Source organism: Geotrypetes seraphini, chromosome 3, assembly GCF_902459505.1.
Source record: "Geotrypetes seraphini chromosome 3, aGeoSer1.1, whole genome shotgun sequence".
Taxonomy (NCBI): Eukaryota; Metazoa; Chordata; class Amphibia; order Gymnophiona; family Dermophiidae; genus Geotrypetes; species Geotrypetes seraphini.
Window position 1 is genome coordinate 138,871,504 of NC_047086.1, and position 15,308 is coordinate 138,886,811.

Genomic DNA, 15,308 nt, shown 5'->3' on the forward strand with positions numbered 1-15,308 from the left:
ATTGTGAATTGAAACACAGTCAGTACAGGCAGCAAACAATACAATAGTGCTCAATAGAATACAAGGACAAGAGAACAAAAGGCTTTAACGGGTAAGCAGTGGCTTCCCCAATGTCTTTCTCAATAACAGACTATGGACTTTTCCTCCAGGAACTTGTCCAAACCTTCCTTAAAACCAGCTGTGCTATCCTACCCTACGCTATTTTGAAGAGATTGTCTAGCTCCAGGTCATATGCCTCTATACCTCCAAGTAAACAGGATCATACTTTGGACAAGTTAGGTTGTAAGCTATTTCAAAATACAATGTTTACTAGCCGCATCCTTAATTACAATTTCTATATGACTATATCAAGAACTAGGTTTATTACCTGTCTCACTTCAAACAATTCATCCCTGTAGAACAGCTTCCTGACTTTAACAGACTACATAGAATCTCCTTGAGACCAGGAAATTCGTGTCAAGGTCCGTCTTTGATGCTTTTGATATAACTTCCAGAGCATCAGCCTTTTCCATTGCAATATGGTGGCAAGCGTTGCTTTGTGAATCAGGCTTGAATCCTGCTGTGCAAGATTGCTTTGCAAATTCCTCTTGTTTGGGGGATAAGCTTTTTGGTGATCCCATTGAGAAAGCTGCACAAAGGATCACCAGGCACCCAGCCTATTAAGTTGACAACACTGAAAACTCATCATTCCTATGAACCTAAACAGTTTCAAGTTTATTAAAATTTGATGAAACACTAATATTTAAACAGCACTGCACTATGTCATCAATGTCTTCCAAAGCAAATGCGACTTTAAAGCGACCTAGAAACCAACTTTTTAAAAAATCCCAAACTCCTATATATTTGACATCTACCAGGATTTCCAGCTTTCTTCAAATACTCTTAGCCCTTCTGCAGTTTAATGCCATCGTACCAAGAAAGATGGGAGGTTTTCGACTAATATTTGATTTCTGTCCTCTCTCACAAGTTTAATGCCATCGTTCCAAATGTTTACTCATACCAAGAATGATGGGAGGTTTTCGACTAATATTTGATCTCTATCCTCTCTCACAGACTTCCTAAATTTAAAAAAAACAAACAAAAAAGGAAACAAAATTCTGCATACTCTTTTTAACAGTTTTGTATCCTCTCCAAAACAACGCCTGACTGTGCTCACGAGATTTCATGGACACATGGCATACACATCTCCATTCTGAAAGTCCATAGTTAGTACCTGCACTGTTAAATAGGCCAACATCACCTTCACCATAGTGAACTGTCTTTTGACCTGGTGTCAGCATCCAGAGTGTCCACAGAAATCTAGTAGTTGTGGCTACAACACTCCACTCTTACGACTTTCGTCTGTTCCTTTATCTGGATGACTGATTGTTAAAGACATTGTCACCTCAAACAGTTTAGTTAGCCACTGACCTGACCATACCTCTATTGCAACCTCTAGGGATTCCATTTAGTTACGAGATTTCATATCTCCAACTATCCTAGACTCTAGAACTCATAAGTGTGTTCTCAGAAGAATCTCAACAATGAACATCACCTGTCCCTTACAGTCTTTGCTCTACAAAGCGTTTCCAACTTGATAACTAGGACAACGGTTAAGTTGTAAGGCATCCACAGTTTGTGCAACCCCTTTTTCATGGCTACATGAAACAGTAATTGATTGTACTCTAGTCCTGTAGTTCAAACAGCCTATGAACCTACTTTCACTGCATTTCCAGGTTGTGTCCTTTCTCAATATATTTCTTCTGTGGTGATTACATCCAGGAACCTAGTCCATCCTATTCCAGGTTCCTCTGCAGTGGAAAATTCTATCAATGCATGCCTCTGGGTATGCATAAGAAGCTCACTGCTTCAGGCACAGCATTATTGGAGTCTACAAGTGGAATCCCTCCAAATCACTTTGTTGAACCTTCACTGCCTTTCACACCATCTACTATATAATTAACCAAGGAAATCCAGACTTTCCTCCTCTATACAGTTCTCTTAGGGGCTCCTCCGCATTCTTCCCCTGTACAAATTTACCTACCTGAGGAGTGGTGACTCAGTTCATCTCTACTCTGCCAAATCTACTTGAGGATCTCCATAATTATATTTCCAGTGCAATAGGTGAGACATTCTAGACAAGTGGGTTATCTCCCAATGACTGTGTGCCATAGGCAGAAGGCATGCACTCTGGATTTTGTCTGTTACTCTCCTCTACTTCACTGGGAGCTCTAGCACCACCTGCAGTTTTTCCTTTCTGCACGTGTGCCTGAAGGAGTGCTTCTATTCTGCTCTCCTCATTTTATTCGGTATTTTCATCCCCTCTTTGTGCTCAGAGTGATTCTTCCACTTTGCCTGCGTTGAGAATACACAGACTTCGGTCTGCAGTTGGCAGGTTGATCCCTGGTGGTACTTGTTAAAGTTTCAAGTTTTATTTTAGTTTGATGAATCACTTATTTAGTTTTACTAAGCGAGATACAACATTAATAAAAAAAAATAATTAAAATTTAAAATAATGGGTTAGACCAACAGACTTACAGACTAATCAATACACAAGGTAAAAGGGGGCAGAACTACAATTCAATATTTTAAAGTACAAAAGAGAGCCATAAATGGAAAGAACATTAGGGAGGGAAAAGTGGAAGCCTGAAAAAAAAACTAATGTAAAATTTGAACATAATTTAAAGATTAGAAGCATCTTTAAAAAGGAAACTCTTTAAGTTACTTTTAAAACGACTCAAATTATTTTCCTCTCTCACATGCTAGGTAAAGTATTCCAAAGTTGCGGAACCATCACTGAGAATATAGCATGCCATCGAGTTCCAATAATTTTCAAGGAGGGGACTACCATGAGCTTTTGGTTAGTGAACCAGAGAGAGGGATGAGTAATTTATTAATAAATTGGGGTTCATTAGTGGAAAGGGTTTTAAATACTAGGAGTAAAATTTTAAAAGTAATACGGTGGTTAATTGGGAGCCAGTGGGATTTAATCAGAAAAGGAGTGACATGATCATATTTTTTTACCATTATGAATGAGTTTAATGGCAGTGTTCTAGATTATCTGAAATCGCTTATTTTCTTTTTGTGTGATATTAATTAATAAAGAATTACAGTAATCAAGTTTAGCGATAATTAAAGAATGAATTAATATATTTAGTGATTTTGGCTCTAGAAACTTAGAGATTGAGCGAATCATTCGGAGTCTATAAAAGCAAAATTTTACGGTATTACTTATGTGCTCATGGTAAGAAAATTTATCATCGATGATGACGCCCAGTATTTTTAATGATGTTACCCACTCCAAGTGAATGTTATCGAGGGTGAAAGGGGCACTCAAGCTTATTCCCTTTTTCCATGGAAAAAGTAGAGCTTTTTTTTTCTGTATGTTTAGAGCTAACATGTTGGAACTAAGCTATTGTTTAACCCCCCTCTAGCTTTTTATTGATCTCGAGTATTTCCTCTTTATTTTCTGGATTTAGAGGGTGTGAAAATTGAATATCATCTGCGTATGTAAAGGTGGTGAAGCCTATAGACTTAATAGAGGAGACAGAAAAATATTGAACAATAATGGAGATAGGATGGATCCTTAAGGAGTACCATAATTAAGAGTGTCGGTTTAGAGACAGTGTCATTGAAAGTAACTATAGATCAGTGGTCTCAAACTCGTGGCCCTGGGGCTACATGCGGCCCCCCAGGTACTGTTTTGAGGCCCTCAGTAAGTTTATCATAATCACAAAAGCAAAACAAAACAGTTTCTTGATCATATTTCTCTTTAGCTATAAATTACAATATTATTATTACGACTTAGCCAAAAGGAAAGATTTATAAACTATAGAGTTTTATCTCATGCAAAATTGTCATTTCTTTAATAAGACATTAACTATTTTTTTCTGAGACCCTCCAAGTACCTACAAATCCAAAATGTGGCCCTGCAAAGGGTTCAAGTTTGAGACCACTGCTATAGATGATCGATTAGAAAGAAAAGAGCTGAACCAATCAAGTATTTGGTCCCAGACATCTATGTACTTCAGTCTCTCGAGAAGTAATACATAGAAACATAGAAACATAGAAATAGACGGCAGATAAGGGCCCACGGCCCATCTAGTCTGCCCACCTTAATGTCCCTCCCCTGCCTTTGCCCTGTGAAGAGATCCCATGTGCCGATCCCATTTGGCCTTAAAATCAGGCACGCTGCTGGCCTCAATCACCTGTAGTGGAAGACTATTCCAGCGATCAACCACTCTTTCAGTGAAAAAGAATTTCCTGGTGTCACCTCGTAGTTTCCCGCCCCTGATTTTCAACGGATGCCCTCTTGTTGTCGTGGGACCCTTGAAAAAGAAGATATCTTCCTCCGCCTCGATGCGGCCCGTAAGATACTTGAACGTCTCGATCATGTCCCCCCTCTCTCTGCGTTCCTCGAGCGAGTATAGCTGTAATTTGTCAAGCCGTTTTTCGTATGGTAGATCCTTGAGTCCCGAGACCATCCGGGTGGCCATTCTTTGCACCGACTCCAGTCTCAGCACATCCTTGCGATAATGCGGCCTCCAGAATTGCACACAGTATTCCAGGTGGGGCCTCACCATGGATCTATACAATGGCATAATGACTTCCGCCTTACGACTGACGAAACCCCTTCGTATGCAGCCCATGATTTGTCTTGCCTTGGACGAAGCCTGCTCCACTTGATTGGCAGACTTCATGTCCTCACTGACGATTACCCCCAAGTCTTGTTCTGCTACCGTTTTTTACATGATCAATAGTGTCAAATGCTGCTGACAGATCTAAGGAGAAGAGAATGATAGAGTTATGATGATCTAGATAATATAGTATATTTGTGGTCAGACCAATCAGTGAGTACTCTGTAGAATGGTTTTTCCTAAACCCTGTCTGGTTTGGATGTAGAGCATTAGTTGATTCGACAAAATCTGATAATTGATCAAATACTATTCTTTCGGTTAGTTTAGCTAAAAATGAAATATTGGCTATGGGGCGATAGTTTGAGGCATCCTCAAGGCTAGATTTATAATCCTTTATTATTGGGAAGATTGTGGCAGTTTTCCATGAGGTCGGTAATAGACCAGAGTTAAGGCTATTTAGGATAAGGGAATGTATGAAGGGACCGAAGCATGAAAATTTTTTTTTTAAGATGAACGGAGGAATGATCTCTGATCGAGAGCCTTTTAAGTTGACTCTTCGAAAAAGACGCTCAATATCAGCTAGCGAAGGAAGATTAAAAGTGGAGCATTTAGCAAGAGGTAGTTTGGAAGTCATTTAGAATACTAGTAGGATCACTGGATAAAGTATGATCAAATTTTTTCCGTATATCACAAATCTTTTTGCAGAAATAGTCAGCGAGATCTTGGGCTGTTGGGCCGATCTTAAGGCTAATGTCTTGTTTCTGAGGGATAGGGGCAATAGATTTTAAAATAGAGTAGAGAATGGAAGGATTTTTTGCATTGGCTTCTTAGGAGCTTGGGGCCATCCCCACATTTTTTCCTCCTACTGCCAAACAAAAGTTTGAGCACAGGCTGTGGATCCTGCTCCTCAACTCCTTTTGGCTGGGGGTGATTATGTTGCTGATGCTTAATATGATCTTACGCGGGTTCTGACTGAAGTGTCAGTGTACTCCATTTCTGCTCGCAGGATGCTCTGGATCTGACAATGGGCTGGTAATTCTACTTCCAAGGCTACTTTGGTTAGACTTCCCTTTAAGGGGCAGTTAGTGTTTGACAAGGGCCTGGACCTCTTTGTGAATTCTGTGGTGGACTGTTGCCCTAAGACCCTGCCTGATAGCAGACCCAGACCCTCTAGAGATTCTGGACGCTCTAATTTTCGTGGCTCCAGGCATTCCCGTCCGTATGCGAGTGCCACATCTCAGTGATTTTCCCAGAGCTCCTGGCAGCAGTACGCCGGCTACAGGTGAACCCAACCTTCTGCCTTCCATTCTGCACCCTCCACTAAAAAAGCACAGTGACGCCAAGCCGAGGGATGCACCTCTATAGATTGGGGGCAGACTTAGTTTTTTTGCCAGCCTGGGTTCGCATTTTGTCTAATGGGTCCTGGACATTATTCATTTGGGCTACAAGTTGGAATTTGCCTGGCCTCTGATGGATTGGTTTGTGGACTCTCCTGCAAGGCGAATGGACAAGGTGCTCAGAATGCAAGCCACTGTACAACACTTGCTTGGCATTCAAGCTATAGAGCTGGTGCTGCCCGACCTCTCGGGCTCAGGCAGATACTCCATATACTTTATCTTGCCAATGAAAGGCTCTGATAATTGGAGGCCGATTCTGGATCTTCAGCAAGTAAATGCGGTTCTCAGGGTTCCACATTTCATGGAGATTATGCACTCTGTTATTGCAGCGGTGGCTCCAGGAGAGTTCTTCACCTCTCTGGATCTTACAGAAGCTTACTTGCACAGTCCGATATTTCCGGCCCACCACAAATACTTACGTTTTAATGTTTTGGAAAATCATTACCAGTTCTCAGCTCTGCCCTTCAAACTAGTCATGGTGCCTCGTACCTTTACCAAGATGATGGTGGTCGTGGCAGCTTATTTACGGAACATGTGTCTGCAGCTACACCCTTATTTGGACAACTAGCTCATCAGAGCTCCCTCATTGGCTGAGGGATGATGCTCTGTGGATCAGGTGATCCAGATTCTGGAGGACCTGGGTTGGATTGTGAACTATAGAAAGAGAAGTCTGATTCCCATGCTGTCTCTGGAATATCTGAGTGTTCTGTTTGACACAGCAGTGGGCTGTGCCTATCTTCCAGAGGCACGCAGACAGAAGCTGTGTTCTCAAATTTCTTATTTTCTAAATAAGCCAGTTCCATCGGTATGGGACTATCCGTAGGTCCTAAGGTTCATGGCAGCCACGTTGGATGTGGTCCCACATATATCCTCTCCAGCATGTCTTACTCTCGCTCTGGGCGCCGCACAAGGATGTGTTACAGACCTGTTCTGGAGGTTCGGGCCAGAATGGCTTGGTTTATTCTCCCTCAGTTGCTCTGCAGGTGTGTGCCGCTGCAGATTGCCTCCTGGGTTGTGGCGACGACTGATGCTAGCCTTCAGGACTGGTGAACCCACTGCAATCGTCATCCCATTCAGGGGTGCTGGACTCTCTTCCAGAGGAAATGGTTGAGCTGGAGCGTCGGAGCATTTACCTTGGTAGCCCACACTCAAAAATTCTAGCGCTGTTTAGTAAAACCCAGTGTAAGTTTGACGGTAGACCAGACGGATTTTGGTGCTCTTTTTCACTGGTGCCTTGGGCTGGGGCCTCACCTGGTTCTTAGGTAGAACTGGCCCTGCCTTAGTTAACAAACAACAATATTGAAAATTCCACAATCCAAAATTACAAAATTGAAAACAAAAATGAAATTCAAAAATGTGTTTAAAAGAACATGCTTCGAATCGTCCAATGTGTCTGAGAACAATTGTATCCTCTTGTTTAATTTTTATTAGTTTCACACTAAACGGAGAGGAGAAAAGACCTCAGACAATTTACTGATGTTACATGCCAGCCGAATGGCTATTCAGCTAGTACAGTGTTGCAATCATAGGTCTTCCTCCACCTCCATTATTCAAATAAATATGCAAAATGCAAATGTGTGCTTCAAATATCTCAACCATATAAATCATCAGAGTACTTATCTTAAAGTTGCTGAGGTATTCGTTCTATAGACTGATTCTGATGGTCCCGTTTCACCACTTCTTCTTCAGAGAATCAGACCAACAAACGCAAACCGGACAACCAGTCTGCCAGCTTGTATTCAATCAACACCTTAGTGCAGGAAACATAGAAACATAGAACAAGACAGCAGAAAAGGGCCATGGCCCATCTAGTCTGCCCACACTAATGGCCCACCCCCTAACTACCTCCATGAAGAGATCCCACATGCCAATCCCATCTTTTCTTAAAATCTGGCACACTGCTGGCCTCAATTACCTGTTGTGGAAGATTATTCCAGCAATCAACCACCCTTTCAGTGAAGAAATATTTTCTGGTGTCGCCATGAAATTTCCCACCCCTGATTTTCAATGGATGCCCTCTTGTTGCTGTGGGTCCTTTAAGGACAAAGAGATCCTCTTCCACCTCGTTACGGCCTGTGACATATTTGAACGTCTCAATCAATATCCAAAACGCTCCATTAACATCAACAACTCATGCCAATATGCCTGAATTTGCGTAATGCCTTAGTTAACAAATATGCCGTATTGACAGTAAAAGGAATATAATGTGTTAATATATTAATAAACACTAATTATATACCTTAACACATTACAGCCTCCTTTTATGAAGCCACATTAGGCTTTATTGCCAGCTGCAGCAGTATTTGCTCCGATGTAAATAGGAATTCTATGAGCATCAGAGCTTTTACTGCCGTGGCCGGTGATTAAAAAAAATCTAATGTGAATTCATAAATGGGGGGTACATTAGTAAATGAGACCGTTTCATTGAGAACCTTTTGGGGAAAGAGCATTTTATGTATATGTTGTTTTGAGCTTGGATTTGGAAACATAAGCATTTGAATCTAAATTCCAAAATCTGAATATTGTTTACAGCCAATGTAAATGTGCATGTTGTTTAGTTGCCTGTATTGAAATGTGATTCTGCTTATCATTTAGTGTCCTTTTGACCTATTTTTTTTTCCTTCTTCCATAGTCCTTTGGATTCTCTTTATTACCATCGGGAGCCTCTGTGTCAATCACTGGATGGTCTGCATGTTGATCTTCTCACAGTCTCCTCATGCCATGGAATGTTGGACGAGCGAGAACAACGCCTGGACAAACTGTTTCCTGACAAGTGTACTCTTCGTCCCCACTGCTTTATAGGAAAAAAGGTGAAATTGTTTGCTTGTTTGGTCTATATAATTCTCACAGTTTTTCAGTAAAGAGGGAATGAATTTGAATTTAGGTAACGCCTTTCAAGTACCATAGGTAATGTTCTGTCCCCCAAGTGGCCTACAGATTGTGTGTACCGAGGCAATGGAGGGCTGTAAAAGTTGACATTTTCAACTTTTACAAGCGTAAGCTGTAAATCAGACGTGGAACAGTTCACCTAAATAGAAATATATATGAAAAAAATAAAAGAAGAAAAGCAAACATTACATGGATTAGTTCCCTCTAAGTCTACAAAAATGGAGGGAGATCCATAAGAAAAACAGGGTAAAGATTTCAAAGCATCAAAACAAAATATAACAATATACTTTTCTATTATCAGAGCACCCACCGAGAAGCCAATATTCCTGTGATCCATTCCAGACTCAAGGAAAATCTTTAGCTGATTAGGGTCAAAGAAGATGTATTGATTATTTTCCAACTGAACCAATCGCTTCCAGAGAAAATGTAAAAAGAAACATGCCCAACTTAGATCACTTGGTACATAGGCAAAAATTGCCCGTTTTTAATTGAGTAAGAACATATAACCTTCCCAAAACAGCTTATCATGATTTCTGAAGTACAGTCTCAAGAACTAGTCCTTATCCAGCTCCAGAAGAAACATTAATAAGGTTGTTCCTGCAACTTCTTCCTCAATAAAGGTTTCTAGTAGTTGAGTGACATTAAGCTTGTCCCCTGACAATCCTTCACTTGGGTTGTTTCCTCTGCTAGGTCTGGAGCAGTTCTTTTCAGGAAGGTAGTAAACTCAGATGGTAAAGCCTCTTTCTCTGGAGACAAGCACGGGAGATGCAGGCACACTTGTTGGTGAAGTTCTAGACCAGCGATGGTGAACCTATGGCACGCGTGCCAACTGTGGCACGCTAAGGCCTTGCAGCTGGCACGCACAGGGCCGCCATCAGGGCAGTACTACCAGGGGGTGCACAGGAGAGAGAGCTGAACGGGGACGATGGGGGACCCGCGGGGTTAAATATAACTCGAGCCGCGAGGCTCGTCTTCTACTCCGACTGCCCTGCCGCTCACACACCCGATCGGAAATCTTCCGCGACGTCAGCGCTGACGTCGGAGGGAGGGCTTAAGCAAAGCCCGCCCTCCGACGTCAGCGCTGAAGTTGGGGAAGATTTCCGATCGGCTATGTGTGCGCGGCGGGACAGGCAGGAAATAGAAGACAAGCCTACGCGGCTCCAGCTACATTTTGCTGAGAAAGTTGCTAAGATGGGCTGGGAGAAAAAACAGGGAACACAAAAGGGGGAGGGAGTGCGTTTTGAACACAAGGCATGAACTTGGGAGAGAGGAAGGGAGGGAAAGAGATGCTGAGGTGGGGGATGGAATGGGTTTTTGCACACAGAAGGCATGGACTTGGGAGAGAGGAAGGGAGGGAAAGAGATGCTGAGGTGGGGGAGGGAATGGTTTTTTTGAACACAGAAGGCATGGACTTGGGAGAGAGGAAGGGAGGGAAAGAGATGCTGAGGTGGGGGAGGGAATGGGTTTTTGCACACAGAAGGCATGGACTTGGGAGAGAGGAAGGGAGGAAAAGAGATGCTGAGGTGGGGGAGGGAATGGTTTTTTGCACACAGAAGGCATGGACTTGGGAGAGAGGAAGGGAGGGAAAGAGATGCTGAGGTGGGGGAGGGAATGGTTTTTTGCACACAGAAGGCATGGACTTGGGAGAGAGGAAGGGAGGGAAATAGATGCTGAGGTGGGGGACGGAATGGGTTTTTGCACACAGAAGGCATGGACTTGGGAGAGAGGAAGGGAGGGAAATAGATGCTGAGGTGGGGGAGGGAATGGGTTTTTGGACACAAGGCATGAACTTGGGAGAGAGGAAGGGAGGGAAAGAGATGCTGAGGTGTGGGAGGGAATGGGTTTTTGGACACAAGGCATGGACTTGGGAGAGAGGAAGGGAGGGAAATAGATGCTGAGGTGGGGGAGGGAATGTGTTTTTGGACACAGAAGGCATGGACTTGGGAGAGAGGAAGGGAGGGAAAGAGATGCTGAGGTGGGGGAGGGAATGTGTTTTTGGACACAGAAGGCAAGGACTTGGGAGAGAGGAAGGGAGGGAAAAAGATGGTTGTGTACACGGGGAATAGAAGAAAGGAGAATTTTTGGTCATAGGGAGGGAGTGGCATACCAAGGTGGGGGAGGGGGCGGTCTGCCCCGGTTTTACGCCCCAAGGGGGTGCACAGCTGGCCACCCTCTAGTGTTCTCCCTAGGCTGGCAAACTGCGTCTCTTTAGCCACTTGAGTGCCACCGCCGCCATTGGGAACAGGCCGGTGCCAAGTTCTCTCTGCTTTTCCCTGTGGGGCCGACCAACTCTCGCCACCCGCGTCAATTCTGATGTCGGAGAGGACGTTCTGGGCCAGCCAATCGCTGCCTGGCTGGCCCAGAACGTCCTCTCCGATGTTAGAATTGACATCGAGTGGCGAGAGTTGGTCGGCCCCATGGGGAAGAGAAGCAGGGCGAACTCGGCGCCAGCCTGTTCCCGATAGCGGCAGTGGCAGCCTATTCCCCAGTGGCGGTGGCAGCATTTTCCCAATGGTGGTGGCATAGGGGAGGGCAAGGAGAAAGAAAGAAAGGGGGGGACAGGGAAGCCAAAAAAAAAAAAAGAAAGAGGGCTGGGTGAAACAAAGAAAAATGGGGCACGGAGAGAGAGAAAGACAGACATACAGAATGAAAGGGGGTATGGAGAGAGAAAAAGAAAGAAGGGGGCAGGGTGAAACAAAGAAAAAGTTTGGGGAGGGAATGAGGTCTGGAGGAGAGAAAGCATACAGGAGGCTGAAAAAAGGGAAGAAATATTGGATGCACAGTCAGAAGAATAAAGTGCAACCAGAGACTGATGAAATTACCAAAGGTAGGAAAATGATTTTATTTTCAATTTAGTGATCAAAATGTGTCCGTTTTGAGAATTTATATATGCTGTCTATATTTTGCACTATGGCCCCCTTTTACTAAACCGCAATAGCGTTTTTTAGCGCAGGGAGCCTATGAGCTTCAAGAGCAGCGTGGGGCATTCAGCGCAGGTCCCTGCGCTAAAAACCACTATCGCGGTTTAGTAAAAAGGGAGGGGGAATATTTGTCTATTTTTGTATAGTTGTTACTGAGGTGACATTGCATAAAGTCATCTGCCTTGACCTCTTTGAAAACCCGCGGAATATAAATGATAATTAACATTTTCTCTGCGTACAGCGTGCTTTGTGTTTTTAAAATTTTATTGTTGGTAGATCATTTTGACTTGGCCACAAAGGTAAGGGGGAGGGAGGGGAGCTGCTGAAAGCGTCTACCTTGACGTGGTTGCAGGCTTACAAATCTTTTGGTCAAAGAGTGCGGCGACAGAGAAAAGTATGTGTGTATTCGGCCCATGAATGAAATCATTAAAACATTATAAATTGCCAATAAATTGAAATGAAAACCAAAGGATTGTGAATCAAATTGATTCTCTGACAATACAAAGATTCCAACCTTTAAAAATGATGTTACATAGTTCAGGCAACTTTATAAAGAGTTTTTAGATACTAAAATCTTGTTATTAAGGTTTAATTGACGTGCTGGCACTTTGAGGAAATTCTTTGGTTTTGTGCGGCAGTTTGGGCACTCGGGCTCAAAAAGGTTAGCCATCACTGTTCTAGACTAATCCTGTGTGTCATTGCTCTCCCCTAGCTACAGTAAGCTTTTGGTTTACTGAGTATGTGCAGGGACTTCCACCACCAAGGGATCTACCCCTTCACCACCGGTTACGATACCGGCATTGGTGGGTTTTTTTTTCTCATACTGACTCCAGCCCTCTTCATTCAAAGAAAAAGGCGCCCTCAGGCCCAGACTCGACCTCGCATTCAATCCTTACAGTCTTCTGTCAAGCAGACTGCAGCTTTAAAAGGTAAGGCCCTGAAATCATCCAAGATTGCCCTGCTGTAATAACAGCTGCATCTCATAGCCTGATGAAGCATCCAGCACAGGAAGGCCCACAGGCCTTTGACCCACCTCTTTCTAAACAACAGCCTCTATGCTTCTCTGTCCTTTCTCTTCCTAGGAGACCCCTTATCTGCAGGCTCCAGCAGATATATATATATAAATTGTTCCAGCAATTTATGCAAGATAGCGCTGCTATTTTTCAGGGAATTTCTACATCTAACCCACCCTTTTTTTTGGAAAATCCATCTCATCTGTACATTGAAGTCTCGCCACAGCCTTCAATCTCAGCATCTCTTCCTATGTTGCATACTGAACCTCTGTTGATCACAGCTTTCTATTCCTCTCCACCTCAGTGGTCAGTCTCTCCAGAGGTATGGTCTGAGGATGAAATAGACTTGACTCCAGATCAACAACTGCCAGAACTGGTTCAGCCAACCACACAAACAGATCATTTGGATGATCCTTCTTATCCAAAATTTATTCAGAAAATCTCTACCTTACTTAGTCTTCGGTGGACAAGTGGGATTTCCAAGCTATCCTGTCAAGCTCCTACTCAACATGTGATTGCACTACCAGTGCATTAGGTCCTTCAGGATCTCCAGCTAGCAAATTGGCAGAAGCCTCAATCAAAATTTGGGGTTTGGCCAGGTACTAGTGACTTAGATTGGCCACCGTGAGAACGGGCTACTAGGCTTGATGGACCTTTGGTCTGACCCAGTAAGGCTATTCTTATGTTCTCCACTATTCTTATGTTTCCACTACTTCTAAACGACTAGAACTTAAATATAGAAACATAGAAACATAATGGCAGATAAAGGTCAAATGGCCCATCTTGTCTGCCCATCTGCACTAACTATTATCTCTTTCTCTCTCCGAGAGATCCCAGATGCCTTACCCAGGCCCTCTTGAATTCAGACAGTCTCCACCATCTTTTCCGGGAGACTGTTCCATGCATCTACCACTCTTTCTGTAAAAAAGTATTTCCTTAGATTACTCTGGAACCTATCGCCTCTTAACTTCATCCCATGCCCTCTCATTCCAGAGTTTCCTTTCAAATGAAAGAGACTTGACTCATGCGCATTTACATTACGAAGGTATTTAAACGTCTCTATCATATTTCCCCTCTCTCGCCTTTCCTCCAAAGTATTCAGATTGAGATCATTAAGTCTGCCCCAAACACCTTATGATGAACACCACGTACCATTTTAGTAGCCTTCCTCTAGACCAATTCCATCCTTTTTATATCTTTTGAAGGTGCGGCTTTCAGAATTGTACACAGTATTCTATCTTTAAATTTTTTTATTCAATTTAAATTAAACTCATTTATTTATTACATGCCTCAGGAAACAGGATATAGTTATTTCAAACATTTGTATTACATCCAATAGTTATACAATCATGTACTTAGGAAAAATTTATATATATAGATCCCCTATAAGCCCACTGATTAAAAGGGGGAGAAAATTAGGAAAAAGAGGTACTTCCTATTTTAAGAACCAAAAAAAATTACAAACAAATTGATGACATCTCATCTGAATTTACTTTATACAACCTTCTTCATTAAATTAATCTCCAGTTTCTTCCTTTGGACCCACAGCTTGGATCTGTGTCTTATGCTTATTTTCAAGAAATGCCCTCAACTGTTTGGGATCAAAGAAAAGATACCTATTTGATACAAATACAATTAAGCATTTACAAGGAAAACGTAAAAAGAAATGGGCTCCCAGGGATAACACCTGGGGGTGCATCATGAAAAACTGCTTCCTTTTTTCCTATGTCTCCACACAGATGTCAGGAAAAACCCAAACTTTTCCTCCCAAAAATAATTTATCATTATTCTGAAAAAAACAGCCTCATCACCCAGTCTTTATTGGACTCAAAAACGAATGTCACCAGGAGTGTAGATCTTATACTATCCAATAACTGAGTGACATTCAAACTGTCCATGGATAATTCTTCCTGGACTTGAGCTTGTCGTCTTTTCCCCGGCACAAAGTAAACTTGGGAGAATGGAGGCACGGCTTCCTTTGGGACTCCCAGAACTTCCATGTTCAAGTTCAAGTTCAAGTTATTTTATTCTTAATGAATCGCCTATTTTAAATTACTAGGCGATGTACAATACAGTTAAACATACAGTTAAAACATAGGTGATAATATATAAACTAACTTTTGTTATACAATAAAAATAAACATACAAGAATACATACATGATAAGAAAATAATAGTTTTGGGCAAAAAACGTACATGAGTAGTGAGGATAGATAGGGGAGAAATTACAATGTTTAGACAGGAAAGAAAGAGTTACAACAATGGGAAAAACAAATGGGAGGGAAGTATAAGCTTGACGGAAATAAAAAAAAGGGATATAATATTAAGAATCATAGGCATCTTTAAAGAAAAATGTTTTTAGTGTTTTTTAAAATACGGTTAGATCTTTTAATTCCCTAATGTGTTGAGGTAATACCATCAGGTATTCCACAGCCCTGGAACTTCCTCGGGGCCATGAACCTCCCACAGCTCC

General features: G+C 42.4%; 1 protein-coding gene across 1 annotated transcript in view; it reads left to right on the forward strand.

Annotated features, from left to right (window-relative positions):
* AGBL5 (ATP/GTP binding protein like 5) overlaps positions 1–15,308 on the forward strand; it is a 327,772-nt gene that overhangs the window by 81,045 nt on the left and 231,419 nt on the right. The window contains 1 exon segment of the mRNA XM_033939734.1: positions 8,646–8,823. Within this exon segment, the coding sequence (XP_033795625.1) occupies positions 8,646–8,823 (178 nt within the window).